A 14,666-nucleotide genomic window follows, 5' to 3' on the forward strand; every position below is an offset into this window, starting at 1 on the left:
AGTGGGGAGATGGAACAGGGGATGGCAAATGGGGTAGGGAAAGAAAAGTAAGTATTATTATGGAACTATATGAAATCATGTGTGTGAAATTTTTGAAAAAAAAAAAAATATTTGAGATATGTATCATGGACCTGAAAAAGATGCCACAAAATATTGCTATTTAGGAAAACATTAACAGTATGTTTCTACATGTATAACATAAAACTACATCTAGCATGGCATTTGAGGAAAGAAATACTCATGACATCTAGGACTCCAATCAATACTTTAATAAACTATTATATCAAATGAGATTATATACACTAACAAGTAAATGTTAAATTAAAAGCATTACAATTAACATATTGTGTTTGGGGAGCAACAGAACTAAATTCCAGAAGATGGTAAGAACAGCCATGATTCAGAGAACAGCTCCTGATAAAAAGTAAACTAACAGTTGCTCAATGCTTAGTCTGTGTCAGATACCATTTTAGATGATTTATGTCCATGCTCTGATTTCTTACAACCAAAATGCATAGATTATCTCTATTTTACAGAATTATTCAATTGGTTACTTCACATTTTTCCTTTCTGTCTTTTTAAAACAGAACTTGTTCCCCTCTCCAAAGATGTAGCCAAGCATACAGTCACTAATCAAAGACTGTTTTTCCCAGTCTTGGCAATGTTACTTAATTATAGTGATGGGATGTGGGCAGAAGTCTCCAGTGCAACTTTCAGGGTAAGCCTTCAAAAGGAAGCTGCTACCTCTACTGCTGCTTTCCCCCACTTGACAGGTCACAATGAGGATGTGATAGGAAGAAATCATCACAGCAATGCAGGCAGGGACAACATCTCGGGGGTGGTAGAAAAACATGACAGAAGGTAAATGTGTCCTTTAATTGTCTTCTGTTATACCCCTGCCCCACATATCAACTTGAGGTTTTTGTGTCAGAGAAAATTAACTATCTTTTTCAAACCACAGTTCATTCGTCTCTGTTAAAAAGGCAGAATCAAGAGCCCTAACTAAAGAGTTATTTAGCCAGTAAGTAACAAAGTTAAAAGTTAAAAGACACATCTATCTGGCTCCAAAGCCTAAACACTATACTACTATCCCAGGGAGAGGAAACTAAAGAAAAGCAGACTCAGATTTTGCTTTTTTTTTTTTACAAATCTAAAAGAGCACTAAGAAGAAAAAGCAAATTCTCCTCTACCTCTTTTGCATACAAAGTTCTCAATTTCTAAGAAGATATGAGCTATATTATTGATACTATTAAAATAAATTTTTAGACAAATGTATTACCAGATATACAATCTACCAAGAAGATTTAACATTTCTAAAACTTATATTAAAGTAGTAAACACTCATAATATATATAAAATTAGTAGTACATATGTAATTGTGCCTCATAAAGGTTGATTTTAAAATGCTTTTTTATCTAAGCCTCATCTTTTATATTTTCTTGGAGGTAGATAACACCACATGTAAATTAGTAAAAACTACCTATAAAAGCTGATACATCTAATTTCAACATACTTTTCTTAATTAATAGTAGGTCAGAAATTTTAGAAGATCAGTAAAGTAGCAGACCTAAATATAAGAGTACATTGATAAAATACCACGTGTCAAAAATTAGATGATATGAACATATTACACAAGGTAATCTGCAAATGCAATGCAATCCCTATCAAAATACCAACGACATTTTTACAAAACTAGAATGCATAACTCTAAAATTTATGTGGAAACACAAAATACCCCAAATAGCCAAAATAATCTTGAGAAAGAACCGAGCTAACCTTAGACTTATCTGCAAAGGTACAAAGAAAAGATTTTTTAACTGTAAGAGAATACCATAAACAACTTCATTACAAAAATCTTCAAAATGGATTAAAGATAAATTTCTAGAAAAATGTAATTAACCAAACTAATTTACTAAAACTAAGTTGAGAAGAAATAGAAAACCTATATAGTCTCATGTATGGGCTTCCCAGGTGGTGCTAGTGGTAAAGAACCCACCTACCAATGAAGGAAACTTAAGAGACAAGAGTTTGATCCCTGGGTCAGGAAGACCCCCTGGAGGAGGGCATGACAAACCACTCCAGTATTCTTGTCTGGAGAATCCCATGTACAGAGAAGCCTGGTGAGCTATACAGTCCACGGGGCTGCAAAAAGTCGGAGATGACTAAAGCAACTTAGCACGCATACAGTCTCATAATTACTTCTTTTAAATATGTTTTTTCTTTTTTTTAAATATAATTAAACCTTGTCATCTACCACACAACTATAAAACATGGCATGCACAAGCTTATTTATAATTAACTGTCTGTTATGGTAAAAGATTACTATAAACAGCCCAAATACTATAATATAAGACTAGTTAAATCTTGGTACAACCATATAATGGAATTTCATGAAGTTATCAAAAAAAAATGAAACAGAAACATGACCAGAAAACTTTAAGTTAAAACTAATTCAAGGTGATAAATATTATGTATAATATGCTGCTGTGAAAACTGAGAGATAAATAAAATCTGTTTCTGCATAAAGAAAATTAAAAGGTATCTAAAAATTTAACACAGAATAGGAAGATAGATGACAGATTGGAAGTGTATTTCTCATTGTAGCTCCTCTACCTCTTTTAAACACCTTTTTGAGTTTGAGCCACATGAATGTCCTATTTTTGAAATCACATATTTAATTTAAAATTAACATCTTCCCTGAGGCATGGAAGGCTTTACAGTTGAGATTCAAACTTAGAATATCTTGAGAAAAAAGAAGCTTGAGATATCATGCTCCCTAACGGCAGATTATACAACAACAGTAATCACAACAGCATGGTAGATACAGAAACAGACATACAGATCAGCGGCTCAGGACAGAAAGCCCAGAAATGACCCCATGAACTTAGGGTCGATCCACCCATGACAAAGAAGACAACAAGAAAACAAAACAAACTCGTGGCTAACAGGAGGCAGAGGGAAGGGGAAGGATAAGATAGGGGTACAGAATTAAGAGACATAAAATACTATACACAGACTAAATAAGCAACAACGATATATTGTACAGCATGGGAAAATATACTCATTAATTGTAATTACTTTAAATGGAATATAATCAAGAAAAATACTGAAGCACTATTTTGTACACCTGAAACTAATACAATTTTGGAAATCAGCTCTGTGCTTTAAGTTGCTTCAGTCTTGTCTGACTCTTTGTGACGCTTGGGCTGTAGCCTGTCAGGCTCCTCTGTCCATGGGATTCTCTACCCAAGAACACTGGAGTGGGTTGCCATGCCCTTCTCCAGGGGATCTTCCCAATCCAGGGATTGCACCCGCATCTCTACATCTCCTGCACTCACAGATGGGTTTTTTTTTTACCACTAGCATCACCTACACTTCAGTAAAAAAAAACAACAACAAAAAAAAACCACACATATCTTGTAAGTATTAGGTTAGATGCACTGCCTTCAAAATAAGGAATAAGATGAAACTGCTTACTATCACTACGTACAATTTTCTCAATGATCTAGCCAGCATGTGATGACAAAAAGAAAGTAAAATGTAATAAAAAGGATTAGAAAATGTTAAAAAGGAGAAAAATATGTAGGGAAGCTATAATTTTCTGTGCAGAAATCCTCAAAGATTCTACATATAAACTATTAAAATAAGAGACTATAAAAAAAGCTGGATCTAAGACTCATATATTAAAAAAAACTGGATATCTAAACACAACAAAACATCATTTTTTAAATTAATTTTTACTGTAGTATAGTTGCTTTACAATGTTGTGTTAGTTTCCTGCTAATACCAACAAATGAATTTAACAAAAGATACCCAATACTTTCATGAAAAGTTAAAAAAAAAATAATTGAAAGATATTAAAAACAATTTAAAGATATGCCCTATATAGGACAAGTAAACTCAATATCTAAAAGTCAGCAAAAGATGCAATACAATCACAAACAAAATCCAATGGGACACTGGGGGAACTCAATAGAATAAGTCTAAGATTTAACAGAAAAAAGAAAAAAAAGAAAGAAAGCAGTGGCAGAACAGCCCAGTCAGTCCTGAAGAATATGGTACAAAAACCTGCTCTACCAGGTATTAAGATTTATAAAGCTAAAGAGTGTGGTGTTTCTGCAGGTAATGATAAACTGACCAAAGGAACAGGACAAAGAAACAAATTCCCATATATAAGAGAATTTTATGATAAATGTATTATTGTAAATCAGAGGGAAAAGTGTGAATAAACAATTATCTAAAAGAGGAAAACAGGCTTCCCAGGAGGCTCAGTGGTAAAGAATCCACCCGCCAAGCAGGAGATGCAGGTTCCATTCCTGGGTTAGAAAGATCCCCTGGAGAAGGAACTGGCAGCCCACTCCAGTATTCTTGCCTGGGAAATCCACGGACAGAGGAGCCTGGCGGGCTACAGTACCGGGGTCGCAAAGAGCCGGAAACGACTTAGTGACTACACTGCATCATTAATCACTCAGTGAAATGGTGGTGATTCACCTCAATTCTTTTTTAAAACAGCTGCTTTTGATCAACGAAACCAAGTAATCTAATAAAACTGTTGGCATATTAAACATTATTTTCCCCATATATCCCCCATAAGTTTCTCTATATTATTAGTTAATGGAAGAATTAGACTGAAGCAATGAAGCCAAAATCCAGAGAGATTTACCAGATGCCTCTGTCTTCTTCACATCCGATTTCTAAGCAAAAGCTGTCAATTTTAACTGCTATAAACATTTTTCAGATTTTCCTCTCTCTTCTTTACCCAAATTGCCATGCCTTAATTAAAGCCCTTATTTTCCACATGAGCTATGACAGTAGGTTCCTAACTGGTTTCACTGCTTCTAACTGCATTATGCTGTAGGCCATCTTTTGAGGATAACCCTTTCCAAAATGCCAGTGAGGTCATGTCATTTCCTTACTTAAAACAAACTTACTTAAAACTACCTTACTAAAAACTACCCTCCATGGTCTTTAAGATAAACCTCAGAAACTTTTAAGCTGTGTTATACATAGCATGAATGGCCTAATTACTGCTAAACTGAGTCTACTGGCTCATCTTTCATGATTACTCTAGTTTTACCTCTATTCTTGTAATCACTAAAACAGCTTCTTCGGTTTGCTCCTACTTACAGCTGCCCAGAAGACATTCACTCCTATTAGTGCTGGCTCCTTCTTCTTACAATTCCTGAATACCTCTGTCTCCCTTATCTGTGACTTACTTATGAATTCAAGGAATTAATTCTTCAAGATTCAGCTCATAAATCACCTCTTCTAGCAAGCTCATTCTCTTCTGCAGTTATATATCATCTCTGTTTCTATAGTATCTTTTCAGCCATACTTTTCATACTATTTGATAATTGTTGAACTAGATCTGTCAATTTTGAGTGACATCCTTAAAAGGAAAGACATACAGCTTCCAGGAAACCACTGCTTATATTTAATAAAATCTCTAGCTTCCTATATGTATAGGACCTAAGGAAAGTATAGTACCACCACCTATCATAAATGTTTATTAAGTGACATATAAACAAATCATAAATGCTTATTAAGTGACTATATGAACAAATCAATCTAACCCTAACATAAAAGGTTTATATATATATATAAAGTATACTTTATTAAATTTTATATTACTTACCAAATTTTAGTGCTGCAAGGATTCAACATATAAAGATCCATATTTTCTATAAGAATAGCAGATGTGCTCTATTTTCAAAAAGGGGGAAGGGAATAAATTACTTAAAGAAAAATATTTATTTCAACTCTCAAGTTTTCTAGGTTTTCTATATTTTTAGATCTTAAAATATACCTAAGAGACTGAAATACCTGGGAAGAAAGCGTAACAGCGGCTAAAATTTACAAGTTTTGTCTATACTATGCTAAGCAAGGCTTGTAATAAAACAACTAAAATTAAACATCTGTTGCTATAGAAGCAAAATGATTTTTCCTATTAGCTACTTCCTTTTAAAACACAGGTTTTAAAAGTTTAAAAACCAAGTATATGCCCTTCAGTAGGTGAATGGATAAACTATGGTACATCCAGACAATGGAGTATTATTCAATACTAAAAAGAAAGGAGCTATCAAGTCATGGAAAGACACGGATGAAACTTAAATGCATATTACTAAGTGAAATAAGTCAGTCTGAAAAAGCTACATATGGTATGATTTCAACAATAAGATATTCTGGAAAAGATAAACCTAGGGAGGCAGTGAAAAGATCAGTGGCTGTCAAAAGTTGGAGGAAAGAAGAAGTGAATAGGTAGAGCACAGAGGAGTTTTGGGACAGTAAAAATACTCTATATGATACTATAATGACAGATACATGTCATTATACATTTATCCAAACCCACAGAATGTGTAAGAGTGAGCTCTAACATAAACTATGGATTTCAGGGGATAAAAATCTGTCAATATAAATTCATCAACTATAACAAATGTACCACTCTGGTGGGAGATATTGGTAATGGAGTAGACTAACACATGTGGGGACAGCGGGTATATGGCAGATCTCCTCTCAATTTGGCTGGGAACTTATAATTGCTCTTAAAAAAAAAAATGGTGCAATGCATCAACCAATACACTAAGAATTCATGTAAGAAATTATGTCTTTTAAAGCATAATCTTGCACTTATTAGTGGATTAGGAAAATAGTTCATGTTAAAATACAGCTTCCAGGAAACCACTGCTTATATTTAATAAAATCTCTAGCTTCCTATATGTATAGAAGAATTTTACACTTAAGTACCTTGGCTTCTGGGTTAGCTGCCAAAATTTTGGCACCACATTCTACTGAAGCATAATTATTTCGATTTTTCTGGACCTTTTTAGTGGCATGTAGACCTCCATTAGAAGATGGATGCATTGACTGACCTGCAGACAAACCTTATTATGAACATATATATACGATGATTATGATTGAAAATACCCACAGCAAACAATCTCAAGAACAACAGGCTGCCATCTAGAGTCCAGGTTTTAATACTAAAGAGAATATTTTTAAAACCCATATGAAATAGCTTTATATCCTTAGTAAACAAATGAACTACAAAAATCCATATTACTTGACTTATGCTTAGTGTAATTCACAAAACGAAGTTTACTATGATAATCAAAACTTTTGCATATACATTTTATCATATTAAGGATAAAAGTTTATCCATCACTAACCCCAACAATAATTTTTAACTCTGAGACTTTTACAATGACAAAGAGAAAGTGTAATACTTCAGTCCAATTCTGTTTACAGTTTAAAGTTTATGACTGAGAACTTTCCATGCTTCAACTTTCCTTCTATAAACTGAGATGGGAAATCACTGCTTTTGCCCACTTTATCTTATTTTACCCTTGTTTAATAATTTACAATAATGGATTTTAATTAAGATTAATAAGACAGACACAGATAAATTCCATGTGGGTAACCAAAAGCATATTGGTAAGTTTCACCTTTAAAAACTTTTCAGAAGTTTTACTTTATTTTAACAATTAAAAAAAGAAACTGCATATTTAAACCAATCCCTTAAAAAAATTACATTATAGTGCTTCCTTACTTTTTTCTTTTTCTACTTCCATAACTTTCTTCTTCCATTCATCAAATGTTGGTATATCCTCTGGGTCTTTGGAATTTGTAACAGGTGTAGGGTCAATTTCTCCTGGCTTTGTATAATCAGAACTCTGAAAGAAATGTCAAAAATAAATAGATTTCAGGTTTCAAAGAATACAGAGGAAATAGAATAAATTATAGTAGTAAATACAAATGTTTCTGTCAAATTAAACTAGAAGTCCAATTTTATAATGAATGATAGTATTCTGGAAAAAAACAAAAACATACAAAGGAAAGTTTTGGTTTAACTTAAAAGCTGAGTTTCTCTTTGAAGAATGAAAACCTTCTCTACCTGAGTATCACAGGATGAATCCCTTCATATGTTAGCAATATTAGCATGGGTTGTAAAAAACTCTATATAATTTCATAAGCCAACAATTACCCAAACAAAAACTGTACAGAGACTATAATTGTCGTGAATCCACCGTAAAATCTACATTAAAATAATATATATATTAAAGCAAGCTAATTTTAGATGTAGTACTGAGCAACTAAGCATGCATACTGTTTCTCCTAAATCTTTAATAAAAAGTACCATTTATATAACTAATAAAGACCTACAGTATAGCACATGGAACACTGTAATAACCTATATGGAAAAAAATCTGACGAAAAACTTGATATACATATATATACAACTGATTCACTTTTCTATACAACAGAAAGTAACACAACGTGCTCAGTCACTTCAGTAGTGTCCAACTCTTATACAACACTATCAATCAGCTACTGTTGCTGTTGTTATTTAGTCACTAAGTGGTATCCAACCCTTTGCAACCCCATGGACTGTACCTGCCAGGCCCCTCTGTCTATGGGATTTCTCAGGCAAGAAAACTGGACTGGGTTGCCACTTTCTTCTCCAAGGTATCTTCCAGACCCAGGGACTGAACATGCAACTCCTGCTTAGGCAGGTGGGTTCTTTACTGCTGAGCCACCAAAGATTTCAATAAAAAATTTAAAAATAAAAGTATCATTTATATAAAATTTTAAGGTGGCTGTAAAAACTTAAATGTGAAAAGCAAAGCTTTAAAGAAAGTATTGAAAAGATATCTTCATGATTCAGGCTATACCAGGATTCAGCAAGATGAAGGAAATCATTTTTTAAAAGGCTGATACATCTGGCTAGATTAAAATTTGAAAATTAAATATATCAAAAGACCATAAACCACACAGTTCAATAAGCCACAGACAGAAATATATGAAACACATTCAGACAACAAAGGATTATTACTAACCATAAATACTGCCTACAAATCAATAATGGGGAAAAGTGGAAGAGGTACAGCCAACTGGGTAAAGAGAAAATACAAAATGCTCACTCTCAGTAAAATCAGGGAATGCAAATGAAAACTAAAGATCATAAATTATACCAATCTGATGGAGGTTAAAATGTGATAGCCTGTTGAGCCATGGACATCTATGAGACTGCCAAAGTGAGTGTGACATTTAGCAATATTAAAGATATGCATACTCTATGACCCAATAATTTAATTTCTAAGTATAAATATCAATGAAAACATACATATGTGCCTAAGAAAATATGCATAAGGACATTTATTACAGCACTATTCATAATGTCAAAAAAATTAGAAATAATCTAAATATCTATGAATTGAAGAACAAGTAAATTGTGGTAGAATCAAATATAACAGTGAAAACAAAGAATAAATAAAACTCAAAAACAATGTTGAGTAAAATGATATTTAAAATGACATCATTTTATGTTTCAAAATTTGCCAAGTAATAGTATATATTGTTTATAGCAATGAATATTTGAAAAAGCTTTAAAATATGCTCTAAAATGTAAAAAAAAGAAAAAAAAATTCAAGATAGTGGTTAAATCTGAAGCAGAGAGAAGAAATGTAATGGGAGAGGGCATACAATTCAATCTGTCATTTTAGCCTTAATTGGAAGAATGTATGCAAGGATGTTCATTCCATTTTAACATTATTTCTGTCTCCCTAAAACAATACATAATGCATTTATTAATAGTGCCTTGAAAGTGAAAGTGAAGCAGCTCAGTCATGTCCGACCCTGTGCAACCCCACAGACTGTACAGCCTTCCAGGCTCCTCCGTCCATGGAGTTTTCCAGGCAAGAGTATTGGAGTGGTTTGCCATTTCCTTCTCCCAAGAGATCTTCCCCACCCAGGGATCGAACCTTGGTCTCCCGCCTTACAGGCAGACAGACACTTTACCGTCTGAGCCACCAGGAAAGCTAATAGTGCCTTGAGAAGTATACAAAATCTATTTAGACCGTAAATCTTGGAGAAGGAAATGGCAACCCACTCCAGTCTTCTTGCCTGGAGAATTCCATGGACAGAGGGGCCTGGTGGGCTCCAGTCCATGGGGGTCGCAGAGTCGGACACGACTGAGAGACTATCACTCATTCACTCACTCACTTCAGTAAATGGCACAAATCTCATATTAGGGTACATTTTTGAGTACTAATGTTAATTTGTATATTAGTATAACACACCAACACAAATTTCCATAATCTCGCTTAGGAAGACAAACTAGCAAACTGGTTCCTCCACAACTTTCATGTTGGGAGTGTTTTGCAGAACACAAAAGCTTATAAAAGTATGTAGCTATTTAAAAAATAACATACAGAAAATAAAACTAAAAAACCAACATTACACTAATTTAAAAATTAAATAAAAATTTAGTTTAAGTGAGAAAATAAACAAATATTTATAAAAATTAATCTAGTTGAGATGCTTGAGAGTAAAGCCCAAATACTAAAAGAAATACAATAAAAAGTAAGAATACACACACACTCTTTGAGGGCCAGGCAGAGCAATCACTCTCACCTCTTAGCAACAAATATAAAAACTAAATAACACAATAAAATTATTTTGCAAAGCATTATAACAAGCAAAGGAATGGAATTTTGAATTAATTCCCTCCTAAATTATTTAATACTCCAGAAAAACTGTCAGAGAATGAATTTTATCACAAAGTGTCCAGTAGTTCTATACACTATCCAGTTCAGAATAGTTCTGCCCAATTAAGTCTATGTGAGTGGAAGAGCTTATCCCTATTATCTCAAGGATCTGCAAGACACTGCTGTGAATGGTCAAGGCGCACAAGCAAATCTTGGACAAAACTAGCTGCCATGCTTGAATTCTACATTTGGTACTTAAATAGCTTAAAGAAGACATTTTTGTAATGTTTGTCTAATTTTATTTACGCCTGTGGTATTTGACAACTGGACTCTTAACACACACTTGACTTGGTTTCACTGGAAACTTGTACCTACAAGATCTCGGACTATGAAATGTTGATTTCCTACATTGATAAGCAGCATTGTACAAACAGTTAGCCCAATGATAGTCAGGTCTCCAGAATGAAGTTTAGTTAGTGATGAATGCAGATTCACAGAAAATACGTAAAACAAAAAGTGGAGAACAGAACAGCTGAATAAGAAACAAACAAATACAGACGTGGCACTCAGTATTTTGAACTCCAATTCCACGTTTTGTTTTTGTTAAGTTCATTGAGTGGCCTTTCTCTCTTTTATTTAGTTATTTCTTAGATGAAGGGAATACACTTCTCCGCCAACATTCTTTCAGGAAATTCTATACTGGCCTGTGTATTGGCCTCTACATGAAGTCAAAGTAAAACTCACAAGGAGAAAAGAAAATAAAGCTCTCATACAGGGATGAGCCTTGCCTTTAAGAATCATATTTGTTAATATAAACTGGTCTAGTTGTATTTTGCATACAAATAACAAAGGGTAAAATGTCCCTTTAAAATAATTCTAGTTGAAGAGCCTAAATTTAATCCTGTATTACTGAATTATAGTCTGAAGATACTTAAAACAATTATAACTTCTATAAAGCTCTCTTTAAAAATTGCTTAAAAAAGGACTTTATGCATCTGGTACCAAACAGTCTATGGTGGCAGAAAACCATTTATACTTAAACATAACCAAAGAGAGGTCACACTTGGGACAACTTTAAGTATGAACATTACATTGGCAATAGTAACCACTTGCTCTCTGGGAGCACACTTCATCTCAGTTCCACACTGATCACTAACTATTGATCCCCTAACTTTATGGCAAATATGATTAACAAATTACAAGACTGGTTAAAAACAAAAATGCACTGTATAACAAAGTAGGAGACGGTGCATGTTATTTACCTACCTCATTTTTTAAATTATCTGAAGAAGCATTCAATGCAGATTTTGGATCACTACCACCCTGATCACTTGATGAAACTTTTGATTCAAATTCTGATTTTGTTATCTTTCCTTTGCCGTGCGAAGATGACACATTTTCTATATGTTGGCCGACAAGGCTATTTGAAATCAAAAGGCATATTAAATCAACAAATTTCAGCTGAATAACAAGTACATACAAATCCAAACTATAAAAAGTGTACATGAATAAAAAGTAAACCAAGAAAGGAGCACAAAGAAGTAAGTTTTCTTTCAATCATAAAACTGAATTAGTATACACCAAAGTCTACTCAAAGGTGACACTGCCGTTTACTACAGAATCATATAAAGACAAACAACAGCTCACACTCACTTTTCAGGTGGACTGACAAAGGAAGGTTGGTCAACTGGAGCATTTGCATCAAGGGCCTCACCAACATCACAATCAGTTTCAGACTGCTCAGTTTCTCCTGGGTTGGCTATAGGGATAGTACCAGAGTCTTCTATTTCACTAAAATAGAAACAAAAAAGACGATCTGACAATTTAATGGACATAATGCAGCATAAGTTAAAAGTGATATTAGTGATTTCCAAAAAAATCCAAGCCAGAAAAAAATGCTTTATAGTTCTACAGAGGGTTTTCAAGAATTCACATACTGTTAAGTTGTGTAAAGATTTAAAACATGTGAACTGTAGACCCTTGATCTGCTGGTGCCCTTGCCTGGCCTCTAAATAGCTAAGTACCAAAATTTAAAACAAAATATTATAGGTTAATATTTAATATTGACAAAAATAAGATCTTTAAACTATTTATTCTAAATGCATCTTCTCTCATGTTTCACTTCTATTAGTACATCCGACAGAATGTGGTCCACTGGAGAAGGGAATGGCAAACCACTTCAGTATTCTTGCCTTGAGAACCCCATGAACAGTAGGAAAAGGCAAAATGACAGGATACTGAAAGAGGAACTCCCCAGCTCAGTACGTGCCCAATATGCTACTGGAGATCAGTGGAGAAATAACTCCAGAAAGAATGAAGGGATGGAGCCAAAGCGAAAACAGCGTCCAGTTGTGGATGTGACTGGTGATAGAAGCAAAGTCCAATGCTGTAAAGAACAATATTGCACAGGAACCTGGAATGTTAGGTCCATAAATCAAGGTAATTGGAAGCAGTCAAACAGGAAATGGCAAGAGTGAACATCGACATTTTAGGAATCAGTGAATTAAAATGTACTGGAACGCGCAAATTTAACTCAGATGACTATTATATCTACTACTGTGGGCAAGAATCGCTAAGAAGAAATGGAGTAGCCCTCATAGTCAACAAAAGAGTCTGAAAATGAGTATATGGGTACAATCTCAAAAATGACAGAATGATCTCAGTTTGTTTCCAAGGCAAACCATTCAATATCACAGTAATCCAAATAGGAAAGACTAGAGATCTCTTCAAGAAAGTTCAAGATACCAAGGGAACATTTCATGCAAAGATGGGCTCGATAAAGGACAGAAATGGTATGGACCTAACAGAAGCAGAAGATATTAAGAAGAGGTGGCAAGAATACACATAAGAACTGTACAAAAAAGATCTTCACGACCAAGATAATCACAATGGTGTGATCACTCACCTAGAGCCAGACATCCTGGAATGTGAAGTCAAGTGGGCCTTAGAAAGCATCACTACAAACAAAGCTAGTGGAGGTGATGGAATTCCAGTCAAGCTGTTTCAAATCCTGAAAGATGATGCTATGAAAGTGCTGCACTCAATATGCCAGCAAATTTGGAAAACTCAGCAGTGGCCACAGGACTGGAAAAAGTCAGTTTTCATTCTAATTCCAAAGAAAGGCAATGCCAAAGAATGCTCAAACTACCGCACAATTCCACTCATCTCACATGCTAGTAAAGTAATGCTCAAAATTCTCCAAGCCAGGCTTCAGCAATATGTGAACCGTGAACTCCCTGATGTTCAAGCTGGTTTTAGAAAAGGCAGAGGAACCAGAGATCAAATTGCCAACAGCCGCTGGATCATCGAAAAAGCAAGAGAGTTCCAGAAAAACATCTATTTCTGCTTTATTGACTATGCCAAAGCCTTTGACTGTGTGAGTCACAAGAAACTGTGGAAAATTCTGAAAGAGATGGGAATACCAGACCACCTTACCTGCCTCTTGAGAAACCTATATGCAGGTCAGGAAGCAACAGTTAGAACTGGACATGGAACAACAGACTGGTTCCAAATAGGAAAAGGAGTCCATCAAGGCTGTATACTGTCACCCTGCTTATTTAACTTCTATGCAGAGTACATCATGTGAAACACTGGGCTGGAAGAAGCACAAGTTGGAATCAAGATTGCCAGGAGAAATATCAATAACCTCAGATATGCAGATGACACCACCCTTATGGCAGAAAGTGAAAAGGAACTAAAAAGCCTCTTGATGAAAGTGAAAGGGGAGAGTGAAAAAGTTGTTAAAGCTCAACATTCATAAAACTAAGATCATGGCATCTGGTCCCATCACTTCATGGGAAATAGATGGGGAAACTGGGGAAACAGTGGAAACAGTGTCAGACTTCATTTTGGGGGGCTCCAAAATCACTGCAGATGGTGACTGCAGCCATGAAATTAAAAGATGCTTACTCCTTGGAAGAAAAGTTATGACCAACCTAGATAGTATATTCAAAAGCAAAGACATTACTTTTCCAACAAAGGTCTGTCTAGTCAAGGCTATGGTTTTTCCAGTAGTCATGTATGGATGTGACAGTTGGACTGTGAATAAAGCTGAGTGCCAAAGAATTGATGCTTTTGAACTGTAGTGTTGGAGAAGACTCTTGAGAGTCCCTTGGACTGCAAGGAGATCCAACCAGTCCATTCTGAAGGACTGATGCTAAGGCTGAAACTCCAGTACTATGG

At 34.7% G+C, this 14,666-nt stretch overlaps 1 protein-coding gene across 7 annotated transcripts in view; it reads right to left on the reverse strand.

Annotated features, from left to right (window-relative positions):
- SUCO (SUN domain containing ossification factor) overlaps nt 1-14,666 on the reverse strand; it is an 88,341-nt gene that overhangs the window by 43,152 nt on the left and 30,523 nt on the right. For 5 of the 7 annotated variants that reach the window (XR_005724988.1, XR_005724987.1, XM_040263481.1 and 2 more), the window contains exons 5-9: nt 12,138-12,275; nt 11,751-11,904; nt 7,547-7,670; nt 6,745-6,881; nt 5,636-5,703 (exon numbers count right to left, since the gene is read on the reverse strand). Coding sequence is in view for 5 of the 7 variants with exons in the window: in XM_040263481.1 (XP_040119415.1) it covers nt 5,636-5,703; nt 6,745-6,881; nt 7,547-7,670; nt 11,751-11,904; nt 12,138-12,275 (621 nt within the window). In the remaining 2 variants the exon portion in view is untranslated. The remainder of the gene's footprint in view (nt 1-5,635; nt 5,704-6,744; nt 6,882-7,546; nt 7,671-11,750; nt 11,905-12,137; nt 12,276-14,666) is intronic. The other 2 variants (XM_040263486.1, XM_040263484.1) reach the window with 1 other exon arrangement.

This window comes from Oryx dammah, unplaced genomic scaffold, assembly GCF_014754425.2.
Source record: "Oryx dammah isolate SB20612 unplaced genomic scaffold, SCBI_Odam_1.1 HiC_scaffold_21, whole genome shotgun sequence".
Classification (NCBI taxonomy): Eukaryota; Metazoa; Chordata; class Mammalia; order Artiodactyla; family Bovidae; genus Oryx; species Oryx dammah.